Source organism: Arvicola amphibius, chromosome 7, assembly GCF_903992535.2.
Source record: "Arvicola amphibius chromosome 7, mArvAmp1.2, whole genome shotgun sequence".
NCBI lineage: Eukaryota > Metazoa > Chordata > Mammalia > Rodentia > Cricetidae > Arvicola > Arvicola amphibius.
In genome coordinates, this window is record NC_052053.1 from 72271402 (window position 1) to 72286229 (window position 14828).

The 14828-nt window shown below is 48.1% G+C and overlaps 1 protein-coding gene across 4 annotated transcripts in view; it reads right to left on the reverse strand.

Moving 5' to 3' along the window:
• The window catches only part of Wdr25 (WD repeat domain 25), a 127098-nt gene that overhangs the window by 23482 nt on the left and 88788 nt on the right, over nucleotides 1-14828 (reverse strand). For all 4 annotated transcript variants that reach the window (XM_038337078.1, XM_038337077.1, XM_038337080.1 and 1 more), the window contains one exon: nucleotides 12809-12939. In XM_038337078.1, the coding sequence (XP_038193006.1) occupies nucleotides 12809-12939 (131 nt within the window). The remainder of the gene's footprint in view (nucleotides 1-12808; nucleotides 12940-14828) is intronic.

Genomic DNA, 14828 nt, shown 5'->3' on the forward strand with positions numbered 1-14828 from the left:
TTTGCGTTTCAATGAGATGCCACAGTTGAGATTCCAAACCTGGTGCACTAAAAATAGTATATTAAATGAACTTCAAGCCATGGATACAAGATGTAAAAAAAAAAAACATAAATATTCTAAAATTTAAAAGAATAAGAAATCCCAAACCACTTCTGGTCTCAAACGTTTAGGATAAGTCTACCTTGAAATGTCCTGAGCATTCTGTTAAGGAGTCCTCAGGAGGACTGTTTAGCAGAGTTCAAGATATGGTAGCTTTTCACAGCCTAACTGATGTGCAGAAAGGACACCATCAACCCCAGCTGGCTCACACCCTCTGTGTGGCAAGAGAACACATAGTTCTTGCGATGCTGGCTTCTACTTGTGGGAAAAAAAAATACCCACCCCAGCCCATTCTGGCCTGTCCCATCTCAAGGGTAGGGCATGGGCACTGAGAAACACATGAGGTTCAGGAGAGGCACAGCTCACTAGAGGCTTGGTCTGGCTAGGACTAGAGAGTAACACCTCCCCAGCACAAGCAACTTGTACCATACGGGAAGCCCTACCTCAGATGTGCTCACCTAGCACAGCCTCCTAGCAGGCAGGTGAGCATGACAAGGTGCATGCCGAAAGGCAAGGCAGGACCAGAAGGATCAGAGCAATATGAGACTTGAGAGATGCTGGACTGACTGCTAATGAGAAATAGCTGTGGTCTCCATACTATGGGCTCTAGTGAAGTGTGTGGTGTGGGCAAAACAGGGCACTGCAGGCAGAGGGGAGACTCCCAGAAAGGATTGCCCAAACAGAAATAAAGGGTTCTTCTGACGGGCTTGTCAGCACACTGGAGATGGCTGAGGCCATTTCAATAGAAACCTCCAGAACTTATAAAAGCAAAAAGAAGAAAGACTAGAAGGGAAGCCCAGAAGAGACTATGGAACAACTGTAGGACATATGTAGAGGCATAATACCAGGGAAGGGTGGCTCTGGGAGTCTGGATCCCCAGCATCCACACAGAATGAAAAGCTGGACAGACATGACCCCTCACCTGTAATCCCAGCACTCAGGAGGCAGAGGCAGATCACCTCCTGGGCAAGCCAGCCAGCTAGAATAGTCAAATCAGTAAGATCTGTATTCAGTGAGAGACTCCGTGAGCACACACACACACACACACACACACACACATATACACACACACAGCTATATGGAATGATGGAGCAGAGAACAAAATAGTTAGGATGGTAATATGTGAGAATTTCCCCCAGATTAATGACAGGCAGCACATGGTAGGTAGGTCCAGAAGCTCCAGGGAACACAAAGTGGATAAAGGTGGAACAGACAAAAATATAACACAGCTATATCCAGACATAGAATTTTAAGCTGCAGAAAACTGGAGACGAAGAAAACACCATGCCAGCAGCTGCGTAGCCGAGAACCATGTTTGCAGAGAAGCAAAGCTAAGAACCACACTCAGGCTCCTCTGGGGTCACACAGAGAACGAGGAGCCCAGGAGTGGGGTGGGGGACCAGCAGCTGAGAAGTCTTTACCTTGCAAATGTCGCTTTGAAAAGTAGAAAAGGGGCCAGTGAGAGGGCTCAGTGGGTGAAGCACTTGCTGCGTAAGCCTGACAATCTGAGTTCAATCCCCAGAACGCACAGTAAAAGGAAAAAACAAGTCGATAAAAGTTGTCTTCTGACGTCCAAAGCACAATGTGGCACACATGCATGCCTGTGTATGTACACACAATAATACTGATTACAACAATTAATAATAATAGTAGCTCTAGTAGCAATAATCATAATAATATGGAGGGAAAATAAAGGCTTCTCACAAAAGAAAATATTCAAAAACCTGAATAAATTTGTTTCCCACAGGCCCATCTTACAAGACGTTCTTTAGGGGGAAAAATGATAAAGGTGAGGCACTTAAGCGAGACGGCTCAGAAGGTAAAAGCACTTGCTGCCAAACCTGGAAATCTGAGTTCAGTCCCTGAGACCTACTATCTCGTGATAGTTATTCTCTGACATCACACACACATACACACACACACACACACACACAGACAAAGAAACTCACACACACATACACTTAAATAAAAACAAGCTTTAAAAAAAAGTCTGAGTGTGGGGATGCACACCTTCAATCCCAGCATTCAGGAGGCAGAGGCAGGTGGGTCTCTATATGAGTTGGAGGCCAGCCTGGTTCAAAAAGTGAGTTTCAGGACAGTCAGGGCTATATAGTGAGATCCTGTCTCAAAAAAAAAAAAAAAAAAAGGAAAAAAAAAAAAGGAACATACAAGATGTATAAAATGGAGTTATGTAAAAACTCATTTTTCTTAACACAGCAAATAATGAATTTGTTTGAAATAACCACCATAGCAATATACGCAGGAATGGCGGTTATGACGAGGGCAGAGGGATCAGGATTACTTTGCTGCTATAAGGCGCAGCTTCTTACACAGGACAGGGGTCGTGTGACTCAATGTGAGGGTTGCAGTAACAGGCCAAGGTGAAGAGCTTCTAAGTGCACAATCACTAAGAAGTCATCCAAACTCTAACACGTTTAACTCCAACTATTTCTGGCGGCACTCGCTTTGTGCCCCAGCTTCCTGCATCTTGGCCCCAAATGCATAAGTGCCATCACACCAAAAGTCACCAAACAACGCTGCCTGCAACACCTCGGTTCCAATTCCAGGACATCACATTATGAATCGTGGGGTTTTTAGTGTATGTAAGATGTTTCTATGTTTATATAAACGCAATGGTTAAATTAACAGAAAGCAAAAACTGACTATTTACCGTGGCCATTCTTCGGCATATCAGTATTAAAGCAGCACAACGTGGGGTAGTATTAGAATGTCTGACTTAAAAGTTGACCACTGCCAGAATTGCTAACTTGGGTTCCATAAAAAAAAAATTTAAAAAATCATTAACTGAGACACTAGATAGCCTATTGGGAAAGTGCTTGCCTCAGCAAACATAAGAACCTGAGTTCCATTCCCAGGACCTACATTTTAAAGAGTCAAGTATGATAGTGTATGTTTGTAATAATCCCATTGCAGGCAGGCAGGCAGACCCCTGGGGCTTGTTGGTCAGACAGCCTAGCCTACTGGGCAAGTTCTAGGTCAGTAAAAAGAGGGGGGGGGGGGGAGAAAAGAAAAAAGGTGAATGACACCTGGGGAATCATACCTCCAACTGTCCTCTGGCTTCCACACACACATACACATGCACAGCCACCTATATAAGCAAGCAAATAAACACACACATACACACACACACACAACCATTAAATGGGTTTTGGTTTGGGTTTAGGGCAGAATTTCTAATAATTTCTGAAGTGACCCCAAACATACTTCTGTAGTTTTATAATTCATGTTTATGCAAAGCAAAGCAGAGTTCTCAGCATTAACAATTATAAAATCCAAATATTCATCAGCTATGAAAAATGATGAAGCTGCTCATGTCCTTCAGTATCAAATGATCTGTCAACACTTAATGCTTTGTGTAAAAACACACAAGTGCACCTACCTGTCTCATTAGTATATGAATTTGTGTTCATCTTTAATAATGGTATGTACATAAATCATGTGCATATCAAAGAACTGTTACAATAAATTTCCTGCGACTTAGTACCAGTAAGTGCTTGAATTATAGATGTATTTTATATAACTACATACCTGGAATTGCATAAAAACTTGAGCAAAAGGGGTTGCAAATGGAAAAAGCTGAAGAAGGCCTCTTAAGAAGCACTCAGCGTATTCTGAGATGGCTCAAGAGTAGGTTAACAGCACTTGCTGAGCAAGCTTGAAGACCTGAGTTCAAATCCCCAGCCCCCATGAAAAAACCTCCCAGTGTGGTTGCATACCTATAACCCAGAACTGGGCTGGGAGCAGAGAGACGGAAAGATGGCGAGGGCATGTGGGCTGCTGGCAGCTCCAGTTCAACGTAAACTCCCTCTCGGAACAAAGTGGAAAGTGACTGAGGGCACCTCACGTCTTCCTCTGTGTCCACGTGTTCACATACACAAATATTTAAAACAAAATTAAAACACTAAACTGCTCACCATGCCTTTGGAATCCTACAGTATCAATGGAAAGTAGATCTGAATTAGCTTTAATGTAGCAAATTCCATAGCAATCCTCAGAAAATTAGAAAAGTAACACCAGTGTGCTAAGATAGCAGCAAAGACCACAACTGTACAAATGCTCAACTACAAGCAGAGAAGGGCAGAGAAGGGGGCGGGTCTGGCGGCCAGGGCCTGTGATCTCACAACTGACAGCACAGAGGCAGGAGTAGCAGGAATTCAAGAGCAGCTACACAGTGAAGGCAAGCAGCAGAGGCCATGCTGCATACAAAAAGCAAGATTATCTCACAATATCAAAAGAGAGCCAGAAACCCCAGGATAACATATGATCAGGGAAAGCTAAGTTATGAGGAACCTGGAGGGGCCAGTTCTCCATGCCTTACAGTATAAGCAGCTGGTAACAAACTGTCAAAATGCTGAAGGAAAACCTGACAGGCTTGCACTGTGAGTCAAATGAAGCCACATCACAGTTGGGGCTGCCAACTCTGCCTTCAGAAAAGGACAGACCCAGGAAGAGGAGCACAGTTACAACCCCAGCACTCTGAAAGTAGGGGAAGGATTGCTCTAAGTTCAAGTCCAGCCTAGGCTACAGAGGGAGATCCTGTCTCTTTAAAAATGAAAAAGAAAAATGTCTAGCAGGGAGAAAATCAATAAGGACACCAGTAAGCTCAACAAGACTCATAACTAACAGCCAGAAACAGGAATAGGCCTGTGGTTGCAGGGCCTAGGGACAGAGGCCAGGCTGCTACAGGCACAGGGCTCCTTTACAAGTGATGAAAATGTTCACAATTGACTGAGATGTTGGCTTCCGTGTGCTGGAAACATACCAAAACTGCTGTACTCACACTACAAACAAGTCAGCTGGACGGTATCTGAATAAAAGCTGTTATCAGATATTTAAAGTAAATGCAAACAAAATAAAAATAACTTGGACATCAAGCTGGTGAGTTATGGACACTGCTAGCCATGGAAAGGAAGTCAGGTAAAGAAAAAGAAGCGATCTACAAATTAAAATAATTTTAAGCACCTCAGGGTGAGAAACTTTGAGTCCAACATAGAGCTTTCCTCGGTGGCAATGTGTTTGGTAGAGAACACACGAATCAGAAATCTATGCACACTGCATTTACAGAACCATCACATGTCTACAGAGCAGGTCTCTAGTCTCAGCTCTTCATATTCAAGTTTCCTAGTGGGTGGGTGCTAATGACAGCCCTCGGCTATTGGCCTCTGGGCATCAGCAACTCACCCAAGGAAACAGACTCAGGAAAAAAAAAAAAGTTAGGGGGCCAGTCTCGGAGGTTCTGCACTTTAGGAACTAACTAACTGCCCTCCTCTGCCCATAGGGGCACCCCAGCCACTTGCCCAGCCACTTGTGAAGGCAACCAGGGGAGCTGACAACTGCACCAGACATACTAAGACACAGACGCCTGTCTTCCGCAGTGGGCTTTGCTCTGAAGACTGAATCCCTTGAAGGAATGGTTGGTTCACCTGGGCTGTGTTACATCACGCCCTGGAAGAACACTGGTATCTGGTGTTCTCAGAAAGCTTCTGTGTCATTCACAAATAGCAGGTTTCCTCTTTCTGCACTGGAGAAAGAGAAAGTAACACCTAGCTTCAGGTCCACCCTCCATGGCTGCCTGCCCCTGCCTTGAGAGCTGACCCTGTCAGGGATTGGCTTCCTCTCTAGACTGTAGGCTTACCCTCGCAGGGGATTAGGGTACACTGGAGATAATGCCAGCTCTCCCTCCCAGGCCTACTAGGACAGAAAGAGCTATAAAATAGGGTAGATGGCGGTACCCACAGTCTGATAACAGAGGTTTGAGGGGTGGCCCAGAGCCTCACCCATCTCCACCTGAGAGGCAGAAATAGAGTTCTGGGGAAAGCACCACACACCCGGAGTCTTGCCACATGTCTCCCTGTCCTACGTCCCCAGCTCCGGGGGTCTCCTAGTCTCGTGTGCATTGAAAAGTTTGCAGCAAAGCTTAGTCAGAACTGCAGAGAGGACAAAGAGTCCAGATAGAAAGGCGTTTTAATATGAAACAGATGAAAGAGACGGATGGAAAGTAATCAAAACCTCATTAGGGCAAATAAGCAACCTGCCTACAGTGTCACCAAAACTGATGGCATGGAGCACAGCGTGGGCGAAGCTGGGTCTCAAACAGCTGCCATCGGGGAGATGATGGCACATGAAACCCTGACAATCCCACTCGGGGCACTGGCCTGGCACCCACACTAAAGCCTCAGGAGTGGGTCACCAGGAGTTTTCAAACACAGGACAGGAAGGCAGGCACCTCCCAGATGTGTCCACCCATTGGACCAGGTGTGTAAGTGCAGCTCTTCTCAGCTCAGGCCACCCCAAGCCAGGGAGGACGCTCCAGCTAGGGAAAGCTGCCCACAGCAAGGGCCACCAATGCGATTAGTGGATTGTGCCTCTGCCTACATGCCAATGGGCTGGTTAATTGCTCAGGATCTTTGCATCAGTCTTGATTAGCGCTATTAGTCTCTCTTGTAGTGTTTTCTCCCCCAGAGCCTACTATGTGCTCAGCACAATGGCAGGCGCTAGGACACAGCAGCAAAGAGGCCCAATTCCTGCCTCAGAGGAGGCTCCCTCCTCCTGTGACACTCCAGCTTAAATGCAAATAGCTGTGATGACAAAAAGCCAGGCTGAGAGTCCACCAGGCCAAGGGCCGGCCAGGGCCCTGCTGTCACCTCACGTTAGGGCACATGCCACAGGGAACCTAGCACATGGCTCCAGAAGGGGGTCAAGAAGCCAATTCAAGAAGTCAAAATGTCCCTTTAAACACTTAAGAAAGGAAGGAAGAATGTAGAACAAGCATGAAATATTGATGATCCGTGTCAAAGCAACACCAGGGTGTGCTGAGCAAAAGTGAGCTAGCCTGTCAGAGCTGATATTATCGGGAGAATCCCGGAGGGTGGAAGTCAGGGGTTTAGAGGAGCAGCGGGGGGCCTGCAGCAGACACACAGCGAGTCTCAAGGCAACACAGCTGTCCTTCTCAGGGGTAGAACAGGAGGCAACCAAAAGCTCTTAGCCCCCTGCCTGCCCGGTGTGTCCCCCCCCCCCCTCCACCCCCGGCACAGGGAGGAACTGGGCCAGAGTCCAGCCTCCCTAGTTCCGGGAGGCACTCGTCCTAGATTCTCCAAGGCTTGCTCCAGTTCCCAGTCTAGGCCTGCCTTCTTCAGGCAGTGACTTGCTGAGGCTGGAGTTCCATCATCCGGCCTTGCGAAAAGAATTCCTAAGCACGGGATCCAGCGTCTCAGGTTCTGTGGGGCTTCCTTAACAAACTGATATAGGAGGGAGGAGCCACTTTGAGGACTTAACTTTGACTTCAAGCACAATGAACTTGGAGGTGACTGTCATGAGGCACAGTGCTGGTGGGTCTTATGTCTCGATGTTCTAGCAAATCTATGGCTCCCACATCATGCAGGGCTCAGAGCCAGGGTATCACCAGACTAGAAACCAGGAGGCTAGTGTTCCTGTTGCTATTTACTTATGTTACAGTTGTTATACCACCAGAACCCAGGAGCTGGAGAGGCCAGCCTCAGCTAAGAACCACAGAGCCCAGCTCACACAGTACCTTACCCCACACAGGATCTCCTGGGAACTCCCTGCAGCCATCATTCTGAAGTGCAAATGCCTTCACATCCATTGTCAGAGCGGCCTCTCCTACACAGATCCCCATGGTCCTGGTGCTGCTCTGGTTCAGGTTCACTAGAAGATGCAGAGGTGACCGGGCAGCCACTGAGAGGCACCTGGGGATGAAGAAGCCATAGGTGCCCAAGGAGACCAGAAGCTGCCACAGTCGTGGAAAAGGATCACAGCTGAGTCAAAGGCTGAGAGGGTTCACATGAGAGAAGCCAGGTACCACTGAGTTCAGAGGTTCCAGACTGGCTTCTCATAGGTTTTCACTCTCAGCTCCTTCTGCATCCCCTGGAGTCTGCCGACATGCAGAACTTGCCCCGCCATAAGGGACTATGGAGGCAAAATCTACACCTAATGAGGGCTGGAGCTCTCTTCCATGTGGCCACCATGAGAACCCTGCTCTGTGGACATCCTCCCTATTTCCTTCTGCCACACTGACGGGGGACGGTGCACCACAGCAGGTTTGCCTATTTTGCCTTGAACCACCCAGGTAAGTGAGTAGCAAAGGGAATATTTGAACCTCAGTCTCCTGCAGCTCAAGGCCCTGGTTCTGGAGAGAGGGGCACCCACAGCACCATGGAAGCCAGACTAAGGACACCCTGGGTACCAGTCAACAGCCCTCCCAGAGAAGATGATGGAAGTAGTCACAGAATGTGGCCCAACAGCATCCAGCCAGCTTAATGTGGCTGAGTACATCCTGCAGATGCTGGAAGTGAAGTCTGGCACTTTGTTGTGATGAGATGGGACTCCAGTCATCAGGCCATGGCAAGGAGAGCAGCCAAGAAAGGAGGAAGAAAGCCAAGCAGCCCATTTTCCATAATGAACTAGGCCGGGCTGGATGCAGCCAGAATCCCAACGTTTGACATTTTGCTGAGTTTCAAGATTCAGAAAAAAAAAAATCTACTGTCTTAAAAGTTACACTTCAACTATTCATCAGAGCTTGTGGCTGAAGTCTTCGGGTGAGGCTGCTGGCCTGAAGTGATCACACAGTGATGGGCTTGGGACCCTTGGTCTTGATAGCAGAAGCCTGCTCCTTGCCTGCAAAATGTTGGCTTAGGTTGACCCAGAATTTGAGTTTTTGCACTTGTGCTTGAGAGTCTCAATTCCTGGTGGAAGAGCTCCAGGAACAAAGATGCCACTGCGGTGGACTGCATGACATACTCAACCTTAACAGTCCATGGAGAGGAAACAAGAAAAATGACCCAAACACCACTGGCTGGAGAACCATCCAGAAAAAAAAATCTCTGAGCACACAGTATCTTTGAAAATGCATGGAAAGGGGCCAGGTACAATGGGTCCCACTTCATCAGCAGCTCATGAAGATTAATCCCAAACAGTTATCAGAGCCAGGTCCCTCTATGCTCAGTGTCAGACAGACTATGTATCTGGGGCTCTGCAGGCTGTGCAGTCTCTGCTCCGCTGCTGTGGTATGAAAGCAGCCACAGAGGGGACATAAATGAATTCATGTGGCTGTGTTCAAATAAAACTTTATTTATAAAAAATAAATAAATAAAAGGCGAGTTGAAGAAACCCTTTTTCTGATTCCTTCTACATAGAAGTCTACCAAGTGCCTATCAGATGCTGTGCTGGGCACAGGAACTAAGGCAGGAGCAAGTGAGGAAGACACACGAAGCCAAAGGGTATCACGGAAACTTGATCTCAAGCAAAACCCTTCCAAGAGTTGACAGTAGGCGAGGGGAGTGGTGAGACTAAACTGGCTCTATAGCTCTATATTTAAAAAGAGACCCAAAGGTACTGGGAGCAGTGGAAGGAAAACTGCCAAACATCACCATGTCTCTACCCTTGGTGGGCTCTCTGGCCTCTCCCCCTGGACTGCAGTCATAAGAATGTACACTGCTGTCCCATAAACACTCCTTTTCTGGGTGATGACACAGAAAGCTCAGTTTGACTGTGAGCCAAGGTCTGTGTCCCTCCTGCTTCTACCCACTTGCCTATTGCAGCCCCAACAGGATGGTCAGAAAAGGGCCACACTGCTGGGCGTAGAAGCAGAGGCAGTCAGATCTCTGTCTGAGTTCAGCCTGGTCTACACAGAGAGTTCCAGATGAGCCAAGACTACCTCTAAAACAAAAGGAGAGAAAAGGGCACATAGCTCTCCGCAGACTTCAGCACCAGGGACAGAGCCCCTGCGGGCCCCATTCACTGACCAGCAGCAGCAGTGTCAAAGCAGGAAGTGTGCTGTCCCCAGAGCCCAGCTGATGCAAACAGAGCCACTGCACCCCACGCTCTGTGACCCTGTGTGGGAGGACTGTTGGTGAAGAGAAAGTAAAAACAAACACTGCACAGATCCCTTCACCCACGTTATTAGCTTGGGAGAGACTCACAAACGTGCCGATAGCAGCAACAGCAACATCTGCTTCTGATTGCTTCTCCCCAGAACTCGTCAGCTGGCGTTTGCCCCAGGAGAAAAGCTGGTATTTGCAACAAACTCTTAAATCAGATGGCATCCAGAGTGAGTAATTTCTTATCTGTTTGGTCTTTGAGGCCAGAAACACAGAACACACCTTTATAGGAGAGCTGGAGCCATACAGTGGTCCCACACCAAGGGTCTGCTTACAAGGTTTCTTTTTCTGGCTGTTCAACACAGGGTTTCTCTGTGCAGCCCTGGCTGTCCTGGAACTCGCTCTGTAGGCCAAGATGGCCTCAAACTAGGAGATCCATCTGCCTCTGTTTCCCAAGTGCTAGGATTAAAGGTGTGTGCTACCATCACCTGGCTACAAATTTTTGATTTGCATACCATGCTCAAATGTTTCCTTCTATTTATTATGTATTTGTGTCCTAAAAAAGGGAGGTATTTTAGTGTTTTCAAAAATTCCACTGTTCCCACTAGTTTATGGGTGATATTTCTTTTATTTTTGTAAAACATTTCTTTTACAGTAGAAAAGTAGTATTTTGAAAGTGTATGGATCTATGTTGCCATTTAAGAAGTGACCTAAGGAAGAGACCCACATAGTACTCTAAAGCAAGCATCTCTGTTTATAGGTTCTGCTCAGAAGCCCACAGACCTTCCATAGCCTGCAGGGTACCATCTTCCTGGAGAGCTAGTCTGGTACACAGTGTGGATATGGATAGCGACTCTGGGCTTTGAAGGCTTTGCTGCATTGTCCCACATCAACTCCACATCCAGTGTCACCAGGATGGGGTATCGCCGGGTGACATGGAAGCCTTCTGGTAGGTTCCCCCTATGCTGCAGACCCTACGACACTGGTCCTCTTCATGATGAAATGGAAGAGGACACTTCCTGCTGCCCCGTACCTCTTTCTTCCCTATGAGCTTTCACGCAGGTGGAACAGGGTGCAGGAATGGCACAGGCTATGCCTCTATCTTCCTAGGTCAAACTGAGAACAACCCGGAGTCACCGAGTCCCCCAGTCATAGTCCTGACAAGCCTCTCACACATCTCTGCTGCTCCACCTACTCCACAGCCATTGCTACCAACACAGAGCCCTTCCTCAGCCCAGCCCACCAACCTCCACAGGGCCAATAGTTCTGACTGGACAACCCTCCTCTGGCCCTGGCCAAGACACAGCACTGACGGTCTCTTCCAAGCCCATCCCGCTGCCCAGCGCTCTTGCCAGTCAAGTCTATGTATCTCTCTTAGAGCTCACACTCCTACCTCCTATACATGCACAGTTCACACGGCCATCTTCCTTAACTCGTTCAGTCAGTCATGGCTCGCCAAGTGCCTGCCTGAGCCAAGCATTCCAGCAAACCACAGAATCTCTGCCCCACAAAAGCTCACATTTGATGGGAGAGAGACTGGCAAATACAAGAACATGAAAAATCCAAGCTGTGCCAAGTGATGGTAAAAACCATGGAGAGGAATAAAGGAGCAGAGGGGACCAGTGCACTAGAGGAGGGTGGCAGGCAGGGAAAGCGGCATTTGAGTGATGTTCCCTCTGGGAATGTGCTCTACATAGAAAACTGGAAGAGCATCCGTACACGGGCAGAAAATGTGCAGCAGGTTCTGAGAAAGGCAGAGCGTGGAAGGGCAGAGCTCATAATCAGGGGCTTTGGGGAGATCATTTAAGCCGTGTGGATCATGGGCTTTCGCTGCAATTAAGACAGGAACCTGGAGATGCTGCCGGAGGACGGAACCATCCGATTTAGAGCACTCCGCTGCTGTGTGGTAAACAACTGTAAGGCCAGCAGCAAGGGTAAGCAAACAGGAACCCCAAGCTCTCCTAACTCAAAGACAGTGGCGCTCCAGCCAGCCACAAAGCAGTGGACATGGGCAGAAGGGCTGACGCTATGAAGGGAAGAACATGGTTTGCTGGCAATTACAATGGGGGTTCAATGGGAAGAGCAGAGACGGGGCTGGTGTTTGGGACCCAACTTTGAGTCATCGTGAGTTAAGAGACAAGGCCAACACCTCCTCCAGGAAGGCCCCTCAAGACAAGCTGGCAAGCACTGTGCTTCTCCACCCATGTACATGTACACACTGCAGGACATTCTCTGCGCTGGAGTTGTTGATCTGCTGGAGAACTACAGGCTGACTCACTTCCCACACACAGTAGGTACTCAACAAATCTTCACAGTGATACCCTGCATAAGCTTGTACCTGTGATGTTTTAATATCTAAACTATCCTCTAAAACCTCTAAAAATGATGCTCAGACCTCAGTAAATAACTATTCTGCCTCAAATATACAGGTGCAGATCTGTCCCTACTTATTCGAATTGTGAAGGACAATTCTCCCATAGAAAGAATGGCCCAGCAGGCACTAAGCAGATGGTTTAGTCAGTAAAGTGCTTGTCTTATAAGCATTGTGTCCCTTAATTCAATCTCCAGAGCCGTGCAGAAGGTCAGGTGCAGTGGTGTGAGACTGTGCTCTCAGCACTAGGGAGGTAGGACAGGCAGAGCCCTGGAGCACTCTGGCTAGCCAGCCTACCCGATCAGAAAGGCCCAGGTCCCAGCATCTCAAAACACAGGTGACATCTCCTGAAACACGCACACATACGCATGCACAGCCACACACAGCCACAGCCACACACACACACACACACACACACACACACACACACAGGCGCACATTCCCCACACATGAAAGGCCAGCCTCAGAAAAAAGGTGTCACCTTGCCAGTCCTCATGTCCCAAGCTTTGATTTCAGAGCTGAAGCCGCCACATAAAAAGACGTTGTGATCTTTTGGATGAAATTTCAAGGTGGTGATTCTGAAGCCACTCTGACCACTAAATACTTGGGTCCCTGCAACACAGACAGACAAGAAAGAGTGAGAAAATACTCAGATCACACGTATTTCAAAGTGGAGATGTTCACACAGCTCACCAGGGCCTATGTAGCCCAGTGTGGACCTTCTGGAAGCAGAGCAGGGGTGGCAGCTCATTTCCACTCCCTGTCAAACCCCTCCCCTGCCAGGCAGCTGATCCCAGGACTCGATCTCTCCCTGGTCTGCGAGTCATGAGTGTCATCTCATTTAACCGCAGGACAGCTGAAAACGGGCTCAGGGAGGCTCGGGAAATTTCTCATGCTGCATGGGCAATACAGGAGATTGTTTATCTAAAATCTAAAAGCAGAGTTGGTTGGAATTTATTTCAGGATACATCTTCCAATCCTTATAAAAATAAAGATGGGTTTGTTACAGAGTACAGCAGGTGCAGGTGACCTGACATGCTGGGCCACAAATGACAGTGACCCGCACAGCAGTGCAGCTACAGAATGGACATCAGGTGTGGCTCACTGGGGTCTCACTAGCTCTACAGGACTCGAGACAGCCCTGCCACTTTTCACATCATCATAAATGGGTATGGAGTCCCTGTGTGCACTGCGGTAAGTATCTGACACATACAGGTACATATGGTGTGGAAACAGCTGTCGCTATGGTTTCCTAGAGGTAAGCATTATAAACATCAGAACTGTCCATCATTCGGAGCCAGGTAAAGCGAGCACTCCCTCCACTGCTCAGTGTGACTTGTGCACCCCACAGCGCAGATGGGATTCTTATCTGTCACACTTAATTTGTCCAAATCTGCACCAAGAAATCAGACCAGCTTTAAGAGACACCACACAGGGAAGCACCTGGGTTTGGCTCCTGACACAGCACTAGGGGCCAGGCTCATATACCAGAGATAGCACCTGACACCTTGCAATAGCAGAGCAGGCTGACTTCCTCAGTCAAATAGGGAAATCTTGGCTGCCTCTGGCTACCAGGACTCCTCCACTGAACCAGCACAGTGACAGAATGGAGCACAGGGGCTGACAGCCAACGAACTGGGAAGGTGGCTGTCTGTAAAATGCATGCCACAGAAGCATGAGGAGATGACTGCGGTCCCAAAACCCACATAAAAAGCTGGGCCTGGTGGTGCACACTTACAACCCCAATACCAACCAGAGATGGGGAGACAGGCAGATCCCCAAGGCTTGCTATCTGGACAGCCTCACCTCATCAGCAAGCCCTAGGTCCCAGTGAGAAGGTAAGGCTCCCAGGGAATGGGACCCAAAGCTGACCACCGGCTTCCACACACATGTACATATGCCAGCACCTGCATGCACAAAGCTGGCGATAAATACAGTGATGAGATGTCAAAACGAATGGGTCCCCTTCTCAGCCTTAAAAGACTGTGTTTGTTCATTCCAGGCAGAAAGCACTCCCTGGTGGCTGCCTCTGTCTGCTGACCCAATACACTGAGTAAGAACTCGACCAGCTCCAGTTCATCCGGTAAGGAAATGAAACTCATCAATCACAGCTTATGAGAGTCACAGAGGGACAACACAGATCCAATGGCCAGAGCCACTGTCTCCAGGCCTGTCTGCCTATACCCATTCAGGAAAGACCTAAACAGACATCACTGTCATGCAGTGATTTGTTTATGAGTGACAAAATGCACCCGTGTGCCAATATAGCATAGACACGGTTTTTAAAGGCCTTTTTGTATTGTTTGTGTGTGTGTGTGTGTGTGTGTATTTGTTTAGAGTGTATGCCATGTGAGTGCAGGTGGCAGCATAGGCCAGGAGGGGGAGTCGGGTTCCCTAGAGCTGCACTCCTCTGAAAGAAAGAAGTGATCAAACCACTGAGCCATCTCTAGAGTGCCATGATCACACGTTTTAAACATCAAAATTAGGATCTCTTACACAGT